This window comes from Microtus ochrogaster, chromosome 1 (genome assembly GCF_000317375.1).
Source record: "Microtus ochrogaster isolate Prairie Vole_2 chromosome 1, MicOch1.0, whole genome shotgun sequence".
Classification (NCBI taxonomy): domain Eukaryota; kingdom Metazoa; phylum Chordata; class Mammalia; order Rodentia; family Cricetidae; genus Microtus; species Microtus ochrogaster.
The window spans coordinates 57,892,699-57,910,304 of NC_022009.1; the positions used below are offsets into that span (position 1 = coordinate 57,892,699).

Below are 17,606 nucleotides of genomic sequence, written 5' to 3' on the forward strand. Positions count from 1 at the left end.
GAGTGCTGGGATTAAAGTTGCACCACCTAGCTTCAATATTATTTTTTAAACATTGTTGTCATCTGAGATACAGAGTTTATCCTCTACCAAGAACTAATATTAACCATATCACTAAGGATTTTAAGGTCATTGACTTACGTATTTGTTGTCCACCTTCAGTCTAGAGATGCTGTCAGAGAAAAACTGGAATTGAAAAAGCCACAGCTTACTCCAGGTGTGGATGCAGAGGCGCAGTTTTTAATTCTAGCACTTAGGATGCAGAGGCAGGTGAATCTGTGAGTTCCAGGACAGCCAAAATTGCATGTAAGACCTTGTCTTTTAAAAAAAAAAAAGTCCCCTGTGAACTAGATTAGTGAGCTGCACACAGAGATCCCAGCAGGCATAAGTGACACCTGCAAAGCAGGAGAGGAATGATGATTAATTGTCAGGGAGAAAAGATGGTGTTGGAATGGAGCGGATTAGGAATGACTTTACCAAAGAATTCTGTTCTGCAGATTAAAAATACACAGGACTTAGAGAAAATCAAAGTTTTTCAGGTAGGAAAGGAATGTGGCAACATACAAAGTGTAATGTGGTCAAGAAATGCAAGTTGGGACCAGTCCAGGGTGATAATTGAGTGGGTAAAACTGAACTATCAGCTATGAAAACCCAGCAGCCTGAGTTCATCCCTCTTGGCCCACATGGAAGCCAGCTGCAGTGCTGTGCATCTGTACCCCAGCTCGTCTCTGTTAGGTAGACGCTGGAGATGGCCAGAGGCTCGCTTCAGGGCTCCAGCCGCCAGAATGGAAGACCCTGCCTCAAAACAAAGCGGAAGAAGAGAACCAGCTCACACAAAAGTTGTTCTCTGACTCCACATGCATTCTCTCTGCCCCAGATCACACTGTTGGGTGATGCCGGGCAGATGGAAGAGCAGTAGCAGGTGAAAATGAAGTGTCTAAGCCAGATAGCGTAACTGGAAAGAAAGAAAAGCAAAGTGATGTGGTTTTCTAGTGTTCTGACAGTATGGGGTTCCAGTGACAATCCCGTCTGCTTTTGTATGCCTTTTGCCTGATGATTAGTAGAGGAATCACAGTTTGAATTAGTAATTCTTATCCTTGGAGAATCCTTGCAGGTGTATGCTTTATTAACTGTCATTTTCATAAATCTCAATTTTTAAATATTTTATCAAACAATTCTTGTCAAGCTATTAACTGTAATAGTGAGTGAGTGTCTGTTTTTTTTTGTTTTTTTTTTTTAGTGAGATTGAGAAGGCATTCGTACCTGTTTGATATTTACACACATTTGTCACTTTTTTGAAGAGCATTTGAGATTTTCTGTTTCCTATGACAGGTTCTTTGTAGTGCCGAGAATCAAGCTTAGTGTGTGTGCACTACATAAGCACTCTACTGCCTCCCAAGTTACTGAGTTTACGGATGTGCACTCCCATACCTGGTTTAGACTATGCATTCTTACATAAAAATCTTAACTTATTGTTTTTATGTATTACGCTTTTATACAATACTGGCAAAAAAAAACTACTTCTACTATCTTATACATTTTTGTCAAATCTAGTGTTAAAACAGTATGGTCCACAAATACCAGTCTAGACAGTTTGGTCATATCTCAGTATACCAGAGGTAAGATAGAGAACTCATTGAGGGCCTGGACATATTGCTCCTAAAAAACATCCAAAGTTGATGTTGGTCTGCTTTTATCTTTAACTTCTCACCAGTGCTGAAATAGAATTTTCTTCCCCATGTTAAAAACCTGTTTTCTGTGAGTGATAAGGATAGGCTGGTATATTTATATTATTATTCCCCACACTGATGCACAAATTGCATTCTAGTCTTTGTTTAAATATTAAAAAACTGTAGATATTTGGGGGATTCAGAGAACAAACAAAGAAAGCTATAAGACAGAAATCAGTCTAATTCGTTAAACCTGTTTGACATAGAGCCTGAAGTGCCTTTAATCCTTATCATTTTACTAAGAGTTTTTAAACTGAATTTTTATTAATTCAATAATAGAATTAAAATTAAAGCATGGGTCACAAATCTCATTTTCTTCTAAATATATTCTCTCAAACACTACAGTATAGGCTATTTAAATCTTAACTTTTGCTTGCCAAACCACTGTTAGTGTCCATCTGTTCATGCCAGTTGCAAAGAAGGTTCAGTTTTTAGTAAAGCTCTGCATTTCACATAAGGTATGTGCAGTGAAATTGCACAGGGGACATGACGGATCCTGATTCTTAGTGATAAACCTTCGGGGCCATCAGGGTTGGCATATGGTCCAGCATGATATGAAGGCTTGGGCTCCCTGGCTTCACTTCTTTGGCGTGAAGCTGATAAAACCTGGCTCTTGAGTATTATTTCACTGGACACCAATCATGGGCAGCAGGAACTGCCCATTTAACTCTCTGTGGGAAGGAAGCCCAGAGAGCATTCACAATGGTACCATTGTCAAGTCGCAAACTGCCATGAACAGCTTGACAGCTAGGGAGGAGGGGAAGGGCTTGCTTTACTAATTGCTGCTCAGAAAGGAGAAGGAGCAAAAATAGCTGCTGTAGAACTGATGTTTCCACATTTACTTACTCTCTTGATATGAGTGTTGACTTTCCTTTAGTACCTAGCTACTATCAAAAAGAAAGCAAATGAATGTATTTAAACAGCCACCTGCAGTACTCCCGTGTTAACATGCGTGTCTGTTTTCAGCCCACCAGCTTCTACTACAGCAATGTGATTTTATTTCATGATATATCTTTGTTTAGATGAAAATGTATTTTAAATCCATCAAATTTCTAGATGAGAATGGCTTAAAACCCCCACAATTCACATGTCAGATAAAGCTATAAATCTAATTTAGTTTCCTTTACACTTTGCCATCTTGGAATTCCCAAGTGACATCTGAATATATATATTATTATATATCATATATTATAGAAATGTAAATCAACTGTGTAACAGTTACAGATGCTAAAATAATCCACTAAAATAAATGATTCAGCACATCTTAAGGTCAGTTGTTACATTTACCATTTGATGAGTCACCAAGGGCAGTTTTAATCATGTACCCTTACCTCAGTGAGCTCTGACTAGTTTGAGTATCTTTGGAAAACAGGACGGCTGTTTCCTTTTTATGAACTGTCATATGCCCTAGTATTTGTGTAAACACTCCAGGAGCTTTCTATGTCCTTCTGGAACTTTCTCAACAAGCCATTGATCATTCTGAAGCATGCAAACAGTGATCTGCTTTTAAGGAATCTGACTCCACAGTTTATTTCCAGCTGAAATTAAATTGACTAAGTTATGTTTGGTGTTAGAATTTAGGCAGCTGCCCCTATATAAGAGCAGAAAGAGCAATTTTTAAAACTTGTTACTGTAACTTCTTATATAATAAGATGTTCTTGTTGAAGTTGAAGAGAGTCATGTTTATAAAATTAGGGAATCTGTAAATTTACTAGAATTCCCTCTCCTTGTATCCTCTTAAGTGATTTTAGTAAATGGCACTAGTGCAGTATTTCAAAAACAGTAATTCATTGAATGCCCGTTCTTCCTTCCACTGCAGAGCAGATTATATTTAAAGTCAAGATTAATGGACAGATTTTGATGTTAAAGCCCAGTGTCCCAGGCTATCATTCCCTGGGGGCACATAGTGCATTAGTTTAAGCCAATGTACTCCTTATCGTAGATTCTATGACCATGTTTGAAATGGCAATTTGCTGTGCTTTGTTAATACTTGCTATGATAATAAAATCACTTTTCTATATTCCCAATAATTACAGCATTTAAAATCTTAATTACTTTAGTGCACATTTAAGTAAAGATAACACTTAAGTAATTGTATACTGTAAAATCTCACTTTAGAGTTTAGGAAACTTTTTGGTTTGGGGTGGTTTTCATTTTTGTTTTCTGTGTATGTATTTGTATGTTGTTGTTGTTGCTCCTTTTTGCAATCATCTGAGAAGGTTCAAGCTTAATATTTAACTGAAACTCCTACATTAATTTTCTCTGCTTTGATGTACTGAAAATTTGTTCTCCAATGAAACAGCACAAAGACACTGTGTTTCTCAGACCTCCCAGTAGTTTTAAACTTACTCTAATAGCAGTAATTTTGGAGCAGTTCTTAACTCAGTATGAAAACTTTATTATTACAAATTAATGATAGTATTCTTAAGTATATCTTAACAAGAAAGGTACAAATTTTTAATTTCATTACACTTAAAGTACAGATAAGTTAGTTTTTCTTTTAGATATTTTGTTTCATGCACCTTTTTTTGAAGGTAGGAGAGGGATATATAAATATTTGGTAGTCATACTAGTGACATTGGGAAATCACCAATGATTATTAAATCAGGAAGTATTTTCAGAGACTTCAGATAGGTTTGAATTTTTAAGCCTATTTATTTGAGGATAATCTTTCTTAATGTATTTATATGAACATTGGTAGAAATGGACTTATCAACTCTTCTAATGTTTTCATTTAGTAATTGACTGATTTACGAGCAATTACATATGGTACAAATGTATTCCGCTCCAGCTTTCAGCAATGGGCTATGCTCACACTGCCTTAGCACCTGCTATGGATTTTGAGTCATCTGGCAGCCATGGGACTCCGATAAAGAAGTACCAGGTGTCCTGCCTATCTCTAATTGAGACGCAGGGAAAACAATGCGGACTTGGCAGTGTGGCTAAAGGATGGATTAAAGCCCAGCTTTGTCCGTGCTGACAAATCACAGCTTTTCCTAATGGTGTAGATAGTCAGCTACTACAGAACTGTATTAATACAGGATGTCAGAAAACAGACAGTTGATCATAACCTGTTGCAGGCTCTTTGAGAAGGACTTCTGCTAGGGTGGTGCAGTTAAACTATGATATTTAGGAGAATTTGTTTTCACTGCAAGTGAACTAGACTGCATGTTTCACAGCGGAGTTAGTACAATAGGAAAAAAATGGAATATCCTTCCCCCAGCCAGATCACTAGTTTACCAGACATTGCTTTATAAGGTAAACAATGTCGTTTACATTCATTTTATAAATGAATAGTCCTGTTAGTTCATCGGGTGCTTGAGATGCCCTTTATATGTCAGGCTCACATAGTACTTTATGATTAATAGTAACATGAAATTTTTGAAATGTATTTGTAAGATGTACTTACACATACTGCACATCTCAATAAAATTTATCTTCATGATTCAAGGCTACTCAATGATTTTTGCCTCACAGTGTATAAAAGTATACCATGGCCTTCTAAAACTAAAATGTTAAATATTACTTGAATTCTTTTCTTAGTTTTTATTTTAGGACAAATATGGGTTTTTTACTATGATATATATATATATATATATGTACAATAATTATAGTGTAGAGACACAAACAGATGTTTTCAGAACAGCCTCGGAATTTCGCTAATGCTCATTGTCTTGGCCATCTTTGGGATAACATGGCTCTTAGAATTTTTTGTCTCCTCCTCAAACACACAGATCAGTGAAATTGGATATAAAGAGTACTGAGGCATTCCATTAAAGACCAGCTGTCTGGCCCCACATTGGCTCAGCAGCAGCTTTGTTTTTTGTATAGTTTGCAGTAGTCCTCCTCAAAGCAAGGAGGACTTATTGCTGAATAAACATTCATCCTTGGCTACACTGAGTTCTAGGCCACCCTGGACTACTTAAAACCCTGACTCAAGATACAAAGGAAAGAAGAGAAAAAGTCCTTTCTGTCACTGACTTTGAGGAGTAGATTCTGGTGGGATTTCAGTGCTGCTGTTGCATTTTGTAGAGTAGAGGTTCTGTGCATGTTTATCTGTGTTTTCATTGTTTTGTGATGAGACCTGTGGAGAGACTGATGTCTAGGAGCAGAGGCAGAGGAGGCCATGCATTTGATCATTGTAGTTTTGGTACCTAGCACAAGTTACAAAGCTGTCTTACAGATAGCATGTTTATTGACCAGTTGGTGCTAATGATTTAAGTAGTACTCAGATTATAGTTATTTAAGTTACAACTCAAAGTGCAGTTTAAATAACACTCTCCAATACAATTGTTCATTCAGTAGTCAGAATTTCTTTTTTTTATTTATTTATTTATTTATTTATTTATTTATTAAAGATCTCCGTCTCTTCCCCGCCACCGCCTCCCATTTCCCTCCCCCTCCCCCAATCAAGTCTCCCTCCCTCCTCAGCCCAAAGAGCAATCAGGGTTCCCTGCCCTGTGGGAAGTCCAAGGAACCCCCACCTCCATCCATTTCTAGTAAGGTGAGCATCCAAACTGCCTAGGCTCCCATAAAGTCATTATGTGCAGTAGGATCAGAGACCCATTGCCATTGTTCTTGAGTTCTCAGTAGTCCCCATTGTCCGCTATGTTCAGCGAGTCCGACCTCATCCCAGGCCTTTTCAGACCCAGGCCAGCTGGCCTTGGCAAGTTCCCAATAGAACATCCCCATTGTCTCCGTGTGTGGGTGCACCCCTCGCGGTCCTGAGTTCCTTGCTCGTGCTCTCTCTCCTTCTGCTCCTGATTTGGACCTTGAGATTTCTGTCCGGTGCTCCAGCGTGGGTCTCTGTCTCCGTCTCCTTTCATCGCCTGATGAAGGTCAACATTCAGGAGGATGCCTATATGTTTTTCTTTGGGTTCTCCTTATTTAGCTTCTCTAGGATCACTAACTATAGGCTCAATGTCCTTTGTTTGTGGCTAGAAACCAAATATGAGTGAGTACATCCCATGTTCCTCTTTTTGGGTCTGGCTTACCTCACTCAGGATAGTGTTTTCTATTTCCATCCATTTGTACACAAACTTCAAGAATTCCTTGTTTTTTACTGCTGAGTAATACTCTAATATGTATATATTCCATACTTTCTTCATCCATTCTTCCATTGAAGGGCATCTAGGTTGTTTCCAGGTTCTGGCTATTACAAACAATGCTGCTATGAACATAGTTGAGCATATACTTTTGTTGTATGATAGGGCCTCTCTTGGGTATATTCCCAAGAGTGGTATTGCTGGGTCCAGGGGTAGGTTGATCCCGAATTTCCTGAGAAACCGCCACACTGCTTTCCAGAGTGGTTGCACAAGTTTGCATTCCCACCAGCAATGGATGAGTGTACCCCTTTCTCCACAACCTCTCCAGCAAAGGCTATCATTATTGTTTTTTATTTTAGCCATTCTGACAGGTGTAAGATGGTATCTTAAAGTTGTCTTGATTTGCATTTCCCTGATCGCTAAGGAAGTTGAGCATGACCTTAAGTGTCTTTTGGCCATTTGAACTTCTTCTGTTGAGAATTCTCTGTTCAGCTCAGTGCCCCATTTTATAATTGGGTTGGTTAGCCTTTTACGGTCTAGTTTCCTGAGTTCTTTATATATTTTGGAGATCAGACCTTTGTCAGTTGCGGGGTTGGTGAAGATCTCCCAGGAAGTGGGTTGCCTTTTTGTCTTAGTGACAATGTCCTTTGCTTTACAGAAGCTTCTCAGTCTCAGGAGGTCCCATTTATTCAATGAGGCCCTTAATGTCTGTGCTGCTGGGGTTATACGTAGGAAGTGGTCTCCTGTGCCCATGTGTTGTAGAGTATTTCCCACTTTCTCTTCTATCAGGTTCAGTGCGTTCAGACTGATATTGAGGTCTTTAATCTATTTGGACTTGATTTTTGTGCATGGTGATAGATATGGGTCTATTTTCATTCTTAGTAGTCAGAATTTCTAAATAATGGTTTCTGTCAGAATTCTCCCTGGGATAATATTCTTGGAATACAGAGAAGAGGCAAGGAACTCCTACTCCTCAAAGCTACAGAGAAGGCACAGGCTGAGTGTAGAGCTGCCTAAGATGGCGATTCCCAAGCACGCTTTACATCCCTCCGTGTGACTGCCATTGATAACAGATACCAGCTTCAGGCTTCCTTTAAAAGAAACTATCTTTGTGGTGCCCCCCCCCATTTAGGAGATAAGTCATTAAACCATAAAAGAGAAAAGTAATCAATGTTAAAAGTATTTGGTATTTACAACTATAATTTTCGTGACACATGAATTCTGTTTTACTCATTCTGTGTATATGTGTTTAAAGTGCATGTGCATACAAAACTTTTCAGGTGGATCTCTGGAAGTTGGAGGCCAGCCTGGTCTACAGAACAAGTTCCCAGACAGCCAATGCTACATAATAGGGAGACCCTGTCTCAAAAGAGTAAAAGAAAATTGTAGAGACTGAAGGTTGTAACTTCTTTTATTTTTTTAATGAGATGTCTTCCTGTCTCGCTTTTTTTTATTTTTTATGATTTATTTATCTTTATTTTATGTGCATTCGTGTGAAGGTGTCAGATCCCCTGGAACTGGATTTTCAGACAGTTGTGATCTGCCATGTGGGTGCTGGGAATTGAACCCAAGTCCTCTGGAAGAGCAGTCAGTGCTCTTAACCGCTGAGCCATTTCTCCAGCCCCAGGTTGTAACTTCTTTAAGAACAAACCTCCCTTTTAGTCTAGTCTCCTTGCAGTTTAGTAAAATGGAAATATTTAGTGCTTAATGTTTTCTTCGTTTTAATTTACACATTAAAACTAGTGCAAAAATAATGTAATGTTATATTGGTTACATTGCTAACAAAGGAGAATTTGTCCAGTAGAATAGATGAAGAGTTACTTTGAGTTTTATAATTACTAAAAAGCTCATTGAAACTATTTATCCAGCCACAGTCCATATTTCATTAATATGGACATACTTTTAAATAAATTTTAAGTTCAAGAAATATATAACAGCGTTTGTACTACAGTAGCAATGAAAATAAATAATTCTCAACTCCAGATACAGAAGGACCTTTGGATTACAGTGTATTTATATTCTTTAAAGCCCTGATAAAGTTAATAGGACAGATGGTGATGTCCCTGTAAACTGTAGAAAAGAGAATTCATACTTCTTCCAGGGTCAGGATAAAGCTGGTCTCTAGTTTCTTAACAGCGTGTCTTGAAATTTAAAATTAAAAGCAATTACTCAAAATGTCTACTAATGTAAACTTAATGAAGTTCAGTTTTGATCCTACTTAATGTGCTGGCTTTGCGGGAGCCTAGCCAGTTTGGATGTTCACCTTCCTAAATATAGACGGAGGGGGGGGACCTAGGACTTACCACAGGGCAGGGAACCCTGACTGCCCATTGGACTGGAGAGGGAGGGGGAGAGGAGTGGGGGAAGGGGGGAGAAGGGTGGGAGGAGGGGGAGGGAAATGGGAGGCTGGGAGGAGGTGGAAACTTGTTTTTTTTTCCTTTTCTCAATAAAAAAAAAAAGAAAAAAAATAAACTATTTTGTGACAGAATGTGTGTAGTATCCTTCGTCATGTTCAGAACTGTAATGTCCCTTTCCTTTTCTGCTTTGCAGAAAGTATAAGGACAGGATTCGTGGGTGGTTATAGTGCTAGGATTGTACCACCTGTATGCATGGGGAGGGGAGCAGTGTGTGGCCATGGGGTGTGGGTAAGGGTGGGTGTGAAGTGTGTGTGTGTGTGTGTGTGTAGGTGTTGGGAAGTGTATCTGTAAGGGTGTGATGGGTGTGAGGTTGTGTAAGGGTGGGTGTGGATGTGATTGTGTATGTAGGGTGAGGGTGTAAGGGTGTGTGGGGGTGGGTATGTAGGTATAGGGGTGTGGGGGTGGGGAGTGTGTAAGGATGGGGGTATAGAGGAGTGTTGTGGTGGGGTGTATTGTAGGGCTATTGTGTAGGTGTGAGCGCCTATGTAAGGGTGCAGATATGTGTAAGGGTGTGGTGGGGGTGTAGTGATGAGGTTTATGTTTGTGTGTGTGTGTAGACTACTACTATATTAAAGATTCCTACCAACTAAGTCTCCTTTATCAAATTTTTAAGATAATTTTACCTTGAGATGTCTTAAAATTTATAACAAACACTTCTATGAGTTCAGCTGAGGTCTTCACTTTAAGTTCAGTTTTGCTTCTGATTATTTTTGTTAGTTCCCCTTCACCTTTTTATCATCTTACTCATTTCGGTGTTTTAATTTTAATGCTACTTACGACACTCAATTACAATATGACTGTAGCTTGAATTGTTCTCTTTTTGCTAGCCCCATAGTCTGTGTAGCCAACGTATAGGTACTAATAACTCTTCCCTAGAGAGCTGCCTCTTTAAGAGTCTTTAGGATCTCTTATGAAGAGGTACAGGCATTAGCTGCTTCAGGTGCTGATTACAGCTTCAGATGCTAAAGCTACTCTTTAGAGCTTTGTAATCATTGCAGTCACAAAGTATGGATCCAGGACTGTGGTGCAGGTTTATCCATCTCCTAATTATATGTTTTCTGAGCCACAACTTGTGATGGTGTTTGTACAGTAGATTAAGTTGGCTCATTTTTGTGTTACTTAATTTGACTGCAGCACTCGTAAAGGGGAACTATAAAGAATACTCACTTTTAGAAGATGGGTTCCTTTAGGTTGGAAGTATTTACCAAGCTAGCAGTATTTTCTGAACTTAACCCACAAAAAGGAAAGTTTGGGTGTTAGCCTGTCCTAATATGTGGTGAGTTTCCTGTGTAAAAGCTACTCTTTCATCACAGAGACTTAAACTTCTCAAAATTAAGAAGTCTGTTTTTATTAAATGCATTGTGTATTTTATATAAAATGTTAGATTCTGGAGCTCCTCCCATTTTATAGGGCTATGTGTTATGGCTTAGAGTTACTTTATATAGTACAGGAGGTTACCTTTCATTGTGCTTTATTTACCTAATCTTTTTTTTTTTGCTTTGATAAATTTGGCACAATGGAACGATCCTCCTTGTTTTAAGACTATTAACATTTGCTTTTTCTGCCTAGTTTTTTATGTAAACTCTAAATAAGATAAAGTAAAATATTTCATTTATAGACCCACTAAAGTAGAGCATTTTCAAAGCAGGTAGCTGTCTCCACCCTGCTTTTCATGAAGCGTTTTTACCCATTCAAGCAGACTTTTAAAAACAGCTTGTTTTGATAGCAGACTGTTCTCCTGTGGGCCTTCAGCCTTTGCTTCCTGGCAGCACCTTTGGTGCGAAAAGCGAGTGATCAATTGGGAGACTATCAGTGCCAGCATGCATAGAGTGATAAGTTAACACACCACTGGGAGTTTCTAGGGCCCACCAAGATACTTCACTTCTAATGTGCTAACAAGCTCACTTTTCTACCTCTTGCCTCTTCAGTTATTTTTTTTCTCAGAAGAGCTTAGAAGTTGAGTGCATCAGGCATAATGAAAAGCTCTGTAGGAGGGAGAAGCAATAACCCCATTTTTCCCTTTTCAGCCAAATAGAAAATTAGTTTCTGGTAATACACAAAGGCCAGTATTTTTTGTACAAGGGGCACTGCTGTGAATCAAAGGACTCTATTAACTGCAGAAAATTCGGCAGCTGTGAATCTCCCCCAATGAAAAAAGTACTTTCCAACAAGTTGTGAGATATGTGGTATTATTTAGATTGAGCAGTCAGCTTCATCCTCCTCCATTTAGAACCATACATCTTCTTTAGAAACGTGCTCTGCTACGTTTCCATCTTAAGTTTGCCTCATAAATGTCTGCTATCCTTCCATAAAACCCTTCCTTACACCGTCATTTTAATACATCTTACCCTGTTGCTGCTATCTCAGAAGTAAAATTCTTTTAGAGTTCAGCTGCAATGTACAGAATTGAAAATAATAGATTATAAAGAGCTAGCATCCAGGTTATTTCAGTATTTGACACAAAAATAAATTGTGATCCAAGAAGCTAGAATACAAGCCATTAAAAAAGCAAATGATTCATCAAAGTCAAGTCCCAATGGTGTTCAGTCTGGCCTCTAACTAGCAAGCTTTTCACCACCTCTTATTAAACTTTTGTAAACATAGCTGTCCGTAATATCACCCATTGAATTATCAGTTTAAATTAGCTCCCAAATGATTTTTCCTAGTTTGAATTGTAATTCCTAGAATTATAGAACTGAAATATTGAGTTATAATTTTTAAAAGAGAATAAAAATTTTAAGACAGAAATACTGAAATGGCTTTTAGGGGGAGAAAAAAAAGCAATGAAAAAGAAAAACTAATGTGTGAATTTTTTACTGCCCCTATGTAAATGTCTGTGTGCATTTCCTTTGTCTTTGTTTATTCACTGTCCCTATGTAAATGTCACCAAATGCAGCAGGAGAACTGAAAACCTGAAGAAGAAACGTTAGGTGGTTTCTCGGTTCAGGAACTGTACGACTCCAAGTCGACATGTGTTTTTTCCTGATAATTGTCTGTTGCTGCCTGCTGCTCTACACTTTGACAGCCATTTCCATAGTTGCTTTCATGAACAACAGAAATATTCTCTCCCTTTCTTGCCCTTTCTATGCTAACAGCACAATCAGACCTGCTGAAACAGGAAGCCTGGAGTGGGTTGTTCAAAAGCAACAGCACTTCAGGGTACTGGTTGCTTGTCAATAATATCAGGGAATAATGTGTGGTACGATCGGAGTACAGTCTCTCTCTGTCAGTGTCAGTGCCCTGTAGAAGCTTTGTTGGACAGTAGTGAGGAGCCCCGTAGACTCCTCACAAATACTCCCGCTTGTTTCCAGGTTGTAATTGATGGGGTATTTTTTACTGACACGCAGATTCAGCTATGCATTTATCGTAACTGCATGGAGTTATTCAAGGATTATAGCAACACTAGTCTTCCATTCAAAAGGAGAACAATTGTTGAGAAAATACAGAGATTTTAAAAATTGAAGAAGATATGTAGGAATTTCACAATAAGACTTTACAAATAAAAAATGGAGAATTTGGGACATAGTATCTTAAATGCAGCATAATACTTTTATTGAATGACTTTTGGGAGTAAATCTGCAGATGAATGTTGCTTAACAGGGTAGGAAGGGCTCAGGCTGACCAGCTAACAGTTGCATCTTTCCTCAAACTATTCTAATAATAAGCCAGTGTAATTATTCTCTAGTAAATTCCTGTTAAACTATCAATTGTCACGGAGTCAATAGAAATAAACTGCCACTAAAAAGTACATTTTTGTACTTTAAGAAGGGGCACTTTTAGTCATGTGTAAGAACAGGAAACAGTTCACTAAGTAAGGATGCACTCTTATGGTCCTCGCATAAAATGTGCTTGCTCCCAGCGTACACTGCATCTCAGTTCATCCTTAACAAAAGGGAACCAGCTATGAGGAGAGAGCGCGGTACCTGCAAACAATTGTCCAGCACCATTTAGAGCCAACCACATTTGAAGACTTCGCAGCACAGGTTTTCTCTCCAGCTCCCTACCATCACTCACCTTCTGATGCAGGTAAGAAGAAACGAAGGTCTTGGTTACTTGTTACAAACTCAAAATGCAATACCCTTTTCTTCTAAATCTTGGTTGAATAAAATTCTGATCATTGAAATATATTATTTATGACTATTTGAGTTTGGCCTGTAAATTTGTTTTCTTTTATCTGAATGTGGCTCCTTAAAAAAATCCATAATCTAGCCGGGCGATGGTGGCGCACGCCTTTAATCCCAGCACTCGGGAGGCAGAGGCAGGCGGATCTCTGTGAGTTCGAGACCAGCCTGGTCTACAGAGCTAGTTCCAGGACAGGCTCCAAAGCCACAGAGAAACCCTGTCTCGAAAAACCAAAAAAAAAAAAAAAATCCATAATCTTCATAACAATACATGGTCCAGATAACAGTCACTGACTCTTGTGTTTCCTGGGGTTCTGAAGCAGAGGGAACTCCCCACTTCAGAGGATCAGATTTTAAGGCCAAAGATATGATATCATCATCTCTAACTTTATAAGTAAAGCTAAACCAGTCTAGATTTAGAAGCAATTAGTACAGAAAATTATGTTTTGATATTTGAAGATTTTAAGAGGGTAATGCATTAATACAATTAACTAATTTTAAACAAATCAGAAAAAAATGACTCGTGGCCTTCCTATTCTGTAATATCTTGCACTCCTTACGATTGTTTCATTTATTTTATTTTCCCTCTTTAGATCATTAAGTATCAGTTCTGTTTATCTGAAGGTAAGACAAAGTGTCAACCAAAGCATCTTCTTTCTTCTCCCATTCCCTTTTTCCAGAATTAGCAAGCTCTGTGCTTGTAACTCAGACAATAAACAGACTTAACACTGCCCTGGTTCATACTAAACATTTCAGAAGTTTTCACTAAATTCTTTCCCAGAGTTATACTAACTAACCCAGGTCTGCATGAAACACTAACATGGTTTGGGGATAAAGTAACTAATGGTCGACTCCTTGACTGAACTAGTTATGCCCTGTTATATTGACTTCTTCTGTTTGTTTGTTTCTCAGCATGAAAAGTAGCACTATTGAATTGACTTCGTGTGTCTTTGTATTTTTGCAACATATTCTATTGTTACCAGATATCTGAACTCATGGTTGGCTTTTCTCTGTGTGCCTTGCACTGAACTGGGCACCTGAAGTCCAGGGATGGGTCTTGTGGTGATGTCAAGGGAAGCAGGACGAGCATAATAGGGGCTTGGTCACAATATAGTGCTTCCGATTCTCGTTACATCAACTCTGTCTCTTTATAGCAGATAAATTTAAACACACAACAATTTTTGTAACCTAATCTGTTTTTAAATAGAATTGCAATTCTCAGTTGAAGTTTCATTAGTGAAATTTAAGTTTTCCTTCCGGTAATAATTAATTTGCCATCCGAAAAGTAATTTTGCCAAAGAATTTAGAAACCTTTCAACTAAAATAAAAGACCTAGCAAAGAGAAATAGGTTATCTGAGATGAAATTTTTTGAAAATAGTATCAAAAGTGTAAGATTAATGTTCATAGATGGGCACTATATAAAAATGATCAGTTTGGCATTAAGATAAAAAAAAGGTGAAAGATAGGAAAGGTATCAGAGGCGAATTAGTGAACGGCAGAATGAAAACCCCTTTTGTATACCTGGGCATTGGCATTGTCAGTCATGGAGCCATCTGATGAGAGATGTGAGGCCATGTTAAGTGATAGGAATAGGACTTTGTCCCTTGTAGCCAACAAGTTCCATGGTCAGGAGATAGTGGGCTCCACACTGGGCTCGCTCTCTGCATTTGCTCCCAAGTGCTGCTCCACTCCTATTGCTGTTCACCAGCTCGAATCTTTAGGGTTTGTTTGTCGTCTTGAAGTTCTTTTTACTTTTGCTGTATTTCCTGAACAGTTAGCAGGTAGACACGTAGGAAGTGACATTTTGAGCATCGGAACATTTAGCACAGGATGTTGTTAAAGTAGCCATCCAAGGCTCCATTGACTTCATTTTAAATGTGTGAATGTTCTTATGAATTTATTCAACGTGACACTTGATGTGATTGTTATCTAAACAATAATTAAAAATATGAATTTAAACATGGACCTATTATTGTGTTATAATTTTTAAGTTAAAATCTTTTAAATTGTCTCTGCCTTTTGGACCATTAGACATGTGCTCTGGTAAAGGTGTTCTAACTCTGAATGACATGTAACAATATTAATCATTTATTGTAGACTTTAATAGTTATGACAATTTTTATCAGAATGGTACTACACAGTTCAACACAATAAAAACTATAGTTACAAAACATAGTACCTGAATAATAATTTTTCTTCCATTTATTTTTTTTCCTTTCATATTTCACCTCTTACATAGAAAACAATCCTTCATACTTTAAGTCAAAATGAGAAACTTTGAAATAAGTATGTCATAACAATTGGGACCTAACTGCTCCTTTGCAAAACTGAGATAGCACGATGTTTATTGATTTTTTTTTTTTTGAGACAAGAGTCTTACTACATGGCCCAGGTTAGCTTTGAACTCTTCTGAACACTAGGATTGTATATAGGCTTGCACCAAGTTTTTTAATTATCAAGTTTCTTTGCCCCCTTTAGGAAACAGATTATTGCAATTGAGAATCAACTTTAGATATCCTGTGTATATAAAATAATACTAATCAATAATTATATACATAAAATTAAGTTCTTAAAGAATGCTAATATATAGGTATTCCTTGTAGCCAACCCTGTAATATACTTTATTTAGACTCAGTGGAATGGTATTGAGAACTATATTCATAGAGGACTGGAAGGATAGCCCAGTGGTAGATGTATGTTTACCAGACTCAGAGCCCTGGCTGAGCTCATTCCCTAACTGGGGAGGGGATAAGTGGGGGGGGGAGTATATGTGTATTTATATAATTTGGTTCATCTAAAATTTCCTGGTTAACAGTAATCGACTAATAGTGGTGACATTTAAATCTAAAAAAATTTTCATGTAACTTTATTTAAATAGATGTGAAAGATTTCGGTATATAATTGATCCATAAATTTCATAACTGTGTTTTCTCAAAATGTACTGTCTGTGCCACTAGACTGATAACTTAAGGGAAATTATTTTTATCCCTAAGGTCATTGAGGGAAATACTGTGATGTCACACAGTGTTGATCTTCCATAACTACATTAAAACATTATTAAATTTTTCTTGTCCTTTATTTAAAAAAAAGTTACAGGAAATTTTGCTTTATCTTTGTCAGGCATGAATGTGGAAAATATCAAATATATGTATATATATGACACATTTCTTCTTACTGTAAATTTGAAAATAAAATTGTTCTTGTTCCTGACCATATTACAGTGATAGTTCAAAAATATTCATATTTTTCCCTCATGTTAACCTGGATTTTTTGCCATTAAAATTATAAAATTATATTAAGGAACAGAATCTTATTTTGTTGTGAACAATAAATACTAATTAGTTTGTCTTTCATAATTTCACCATTAAAAATATACCCAGAATTCTAGTCCTAGTAATTTTGTTGTATCAATCATAAAATATTATATAGTATATGGAATTACATATACTATATAATATATGTAAACCTAATACTACCTATTTTTGAGTTGTTTTTTAGCAGCTTAGCTATTCTTTAACAATTAATGAGTTGACTAATAACTTGATTATCTATGTATGTACATGAATATATGTATATATAGATAAGTTTATATTTACACCGTGTATTTATATGTGTATTTAGAAAATGTCAGTCTTACTGTTCTTTCCCATGCTAGTGTTGCCATGTGTGATAGTTTAGAATGTATGGCTGTCAAGTCTTCCTAAATCTTTAAGGAGGACATGTCATCAAAATTAGACATTGATTTAGGTACTTTAAGCTCAGGATCCTTTAAATGTTAAAGTATTCCCTGCTCAAATTTGTGTGTCAGTGGATTAATCCAAATTGTAGACAGGAAAATAAGTTCTTTTTAGTATCTTCAACTTGGAAATTTGACTTTTATGTTATTAACCAGTAGATAAAATTGAGTTAAATAGCATAATTTGTGGCAATAATAACTGGCTTCAGCTTTTATATAGAACACTCATTAAGTTTTCATATAGAACACTCATGAAGTAATAATTGAGTGTGAGACACTGTGCCTACTGCAGTCTCTGGACCCTTTCATTACATCCTCACAGCATGTCTCTGCAACCTTGAAGGGGAAAGAATGATCCCAGGAGCACCTCACAGGTGGCAAGGTCAGCCTTGTACCCTGACCCTGTCTGCCTCCAGAGCTCACGGTCTCAACATCACAGTTGTCATTGGTCTTTCAGCCCTTACTATTGCTAGCAGTGAGAGAAGGAGAGGGTCAGGGGGAGGGAGAGAGGAAGGCAATGGAGGGAGGGAGGGAGAGAGAGAGAGAGAGAGAGAGAGAG

The 17,606-nt window shown here is 37.6% G+C and overlaps 1 protein-coding gene across 8 annotated transcripts in view; it reads left to right on the top strand.

Annotated features, from left to right (window-relative positions):
- Ralgapa1 (Ral GTPase activating protein catalytic alpha subunit 1) overlaps window positions 1-17,606 on the top strand; it is a 233,890-nt gene that overhangs the window by 210,908 nt on the left and 5,376 nt on the right. For 6 of the 8 annotated variants that reach the window (XM_013347173.2, XM_026781789.1, XM_005343718.2 and 3 more), the window contains one exon: window positions 13,091-13,215. In XM_013347173.2, coding sequence (XP_013202627.1) covers window positions 13,091-13,215 — 125 coding nt within the window. Of the gene's footprint in view, window positions 1-13,090; window positions 13,216-13,903; window positions 13,935-17,606 lie in introns of all 8 variants that reach the window. The other 2 variants (XM_013347178.2, XM_013347177.2) reach the window with 1 other exon arrangement.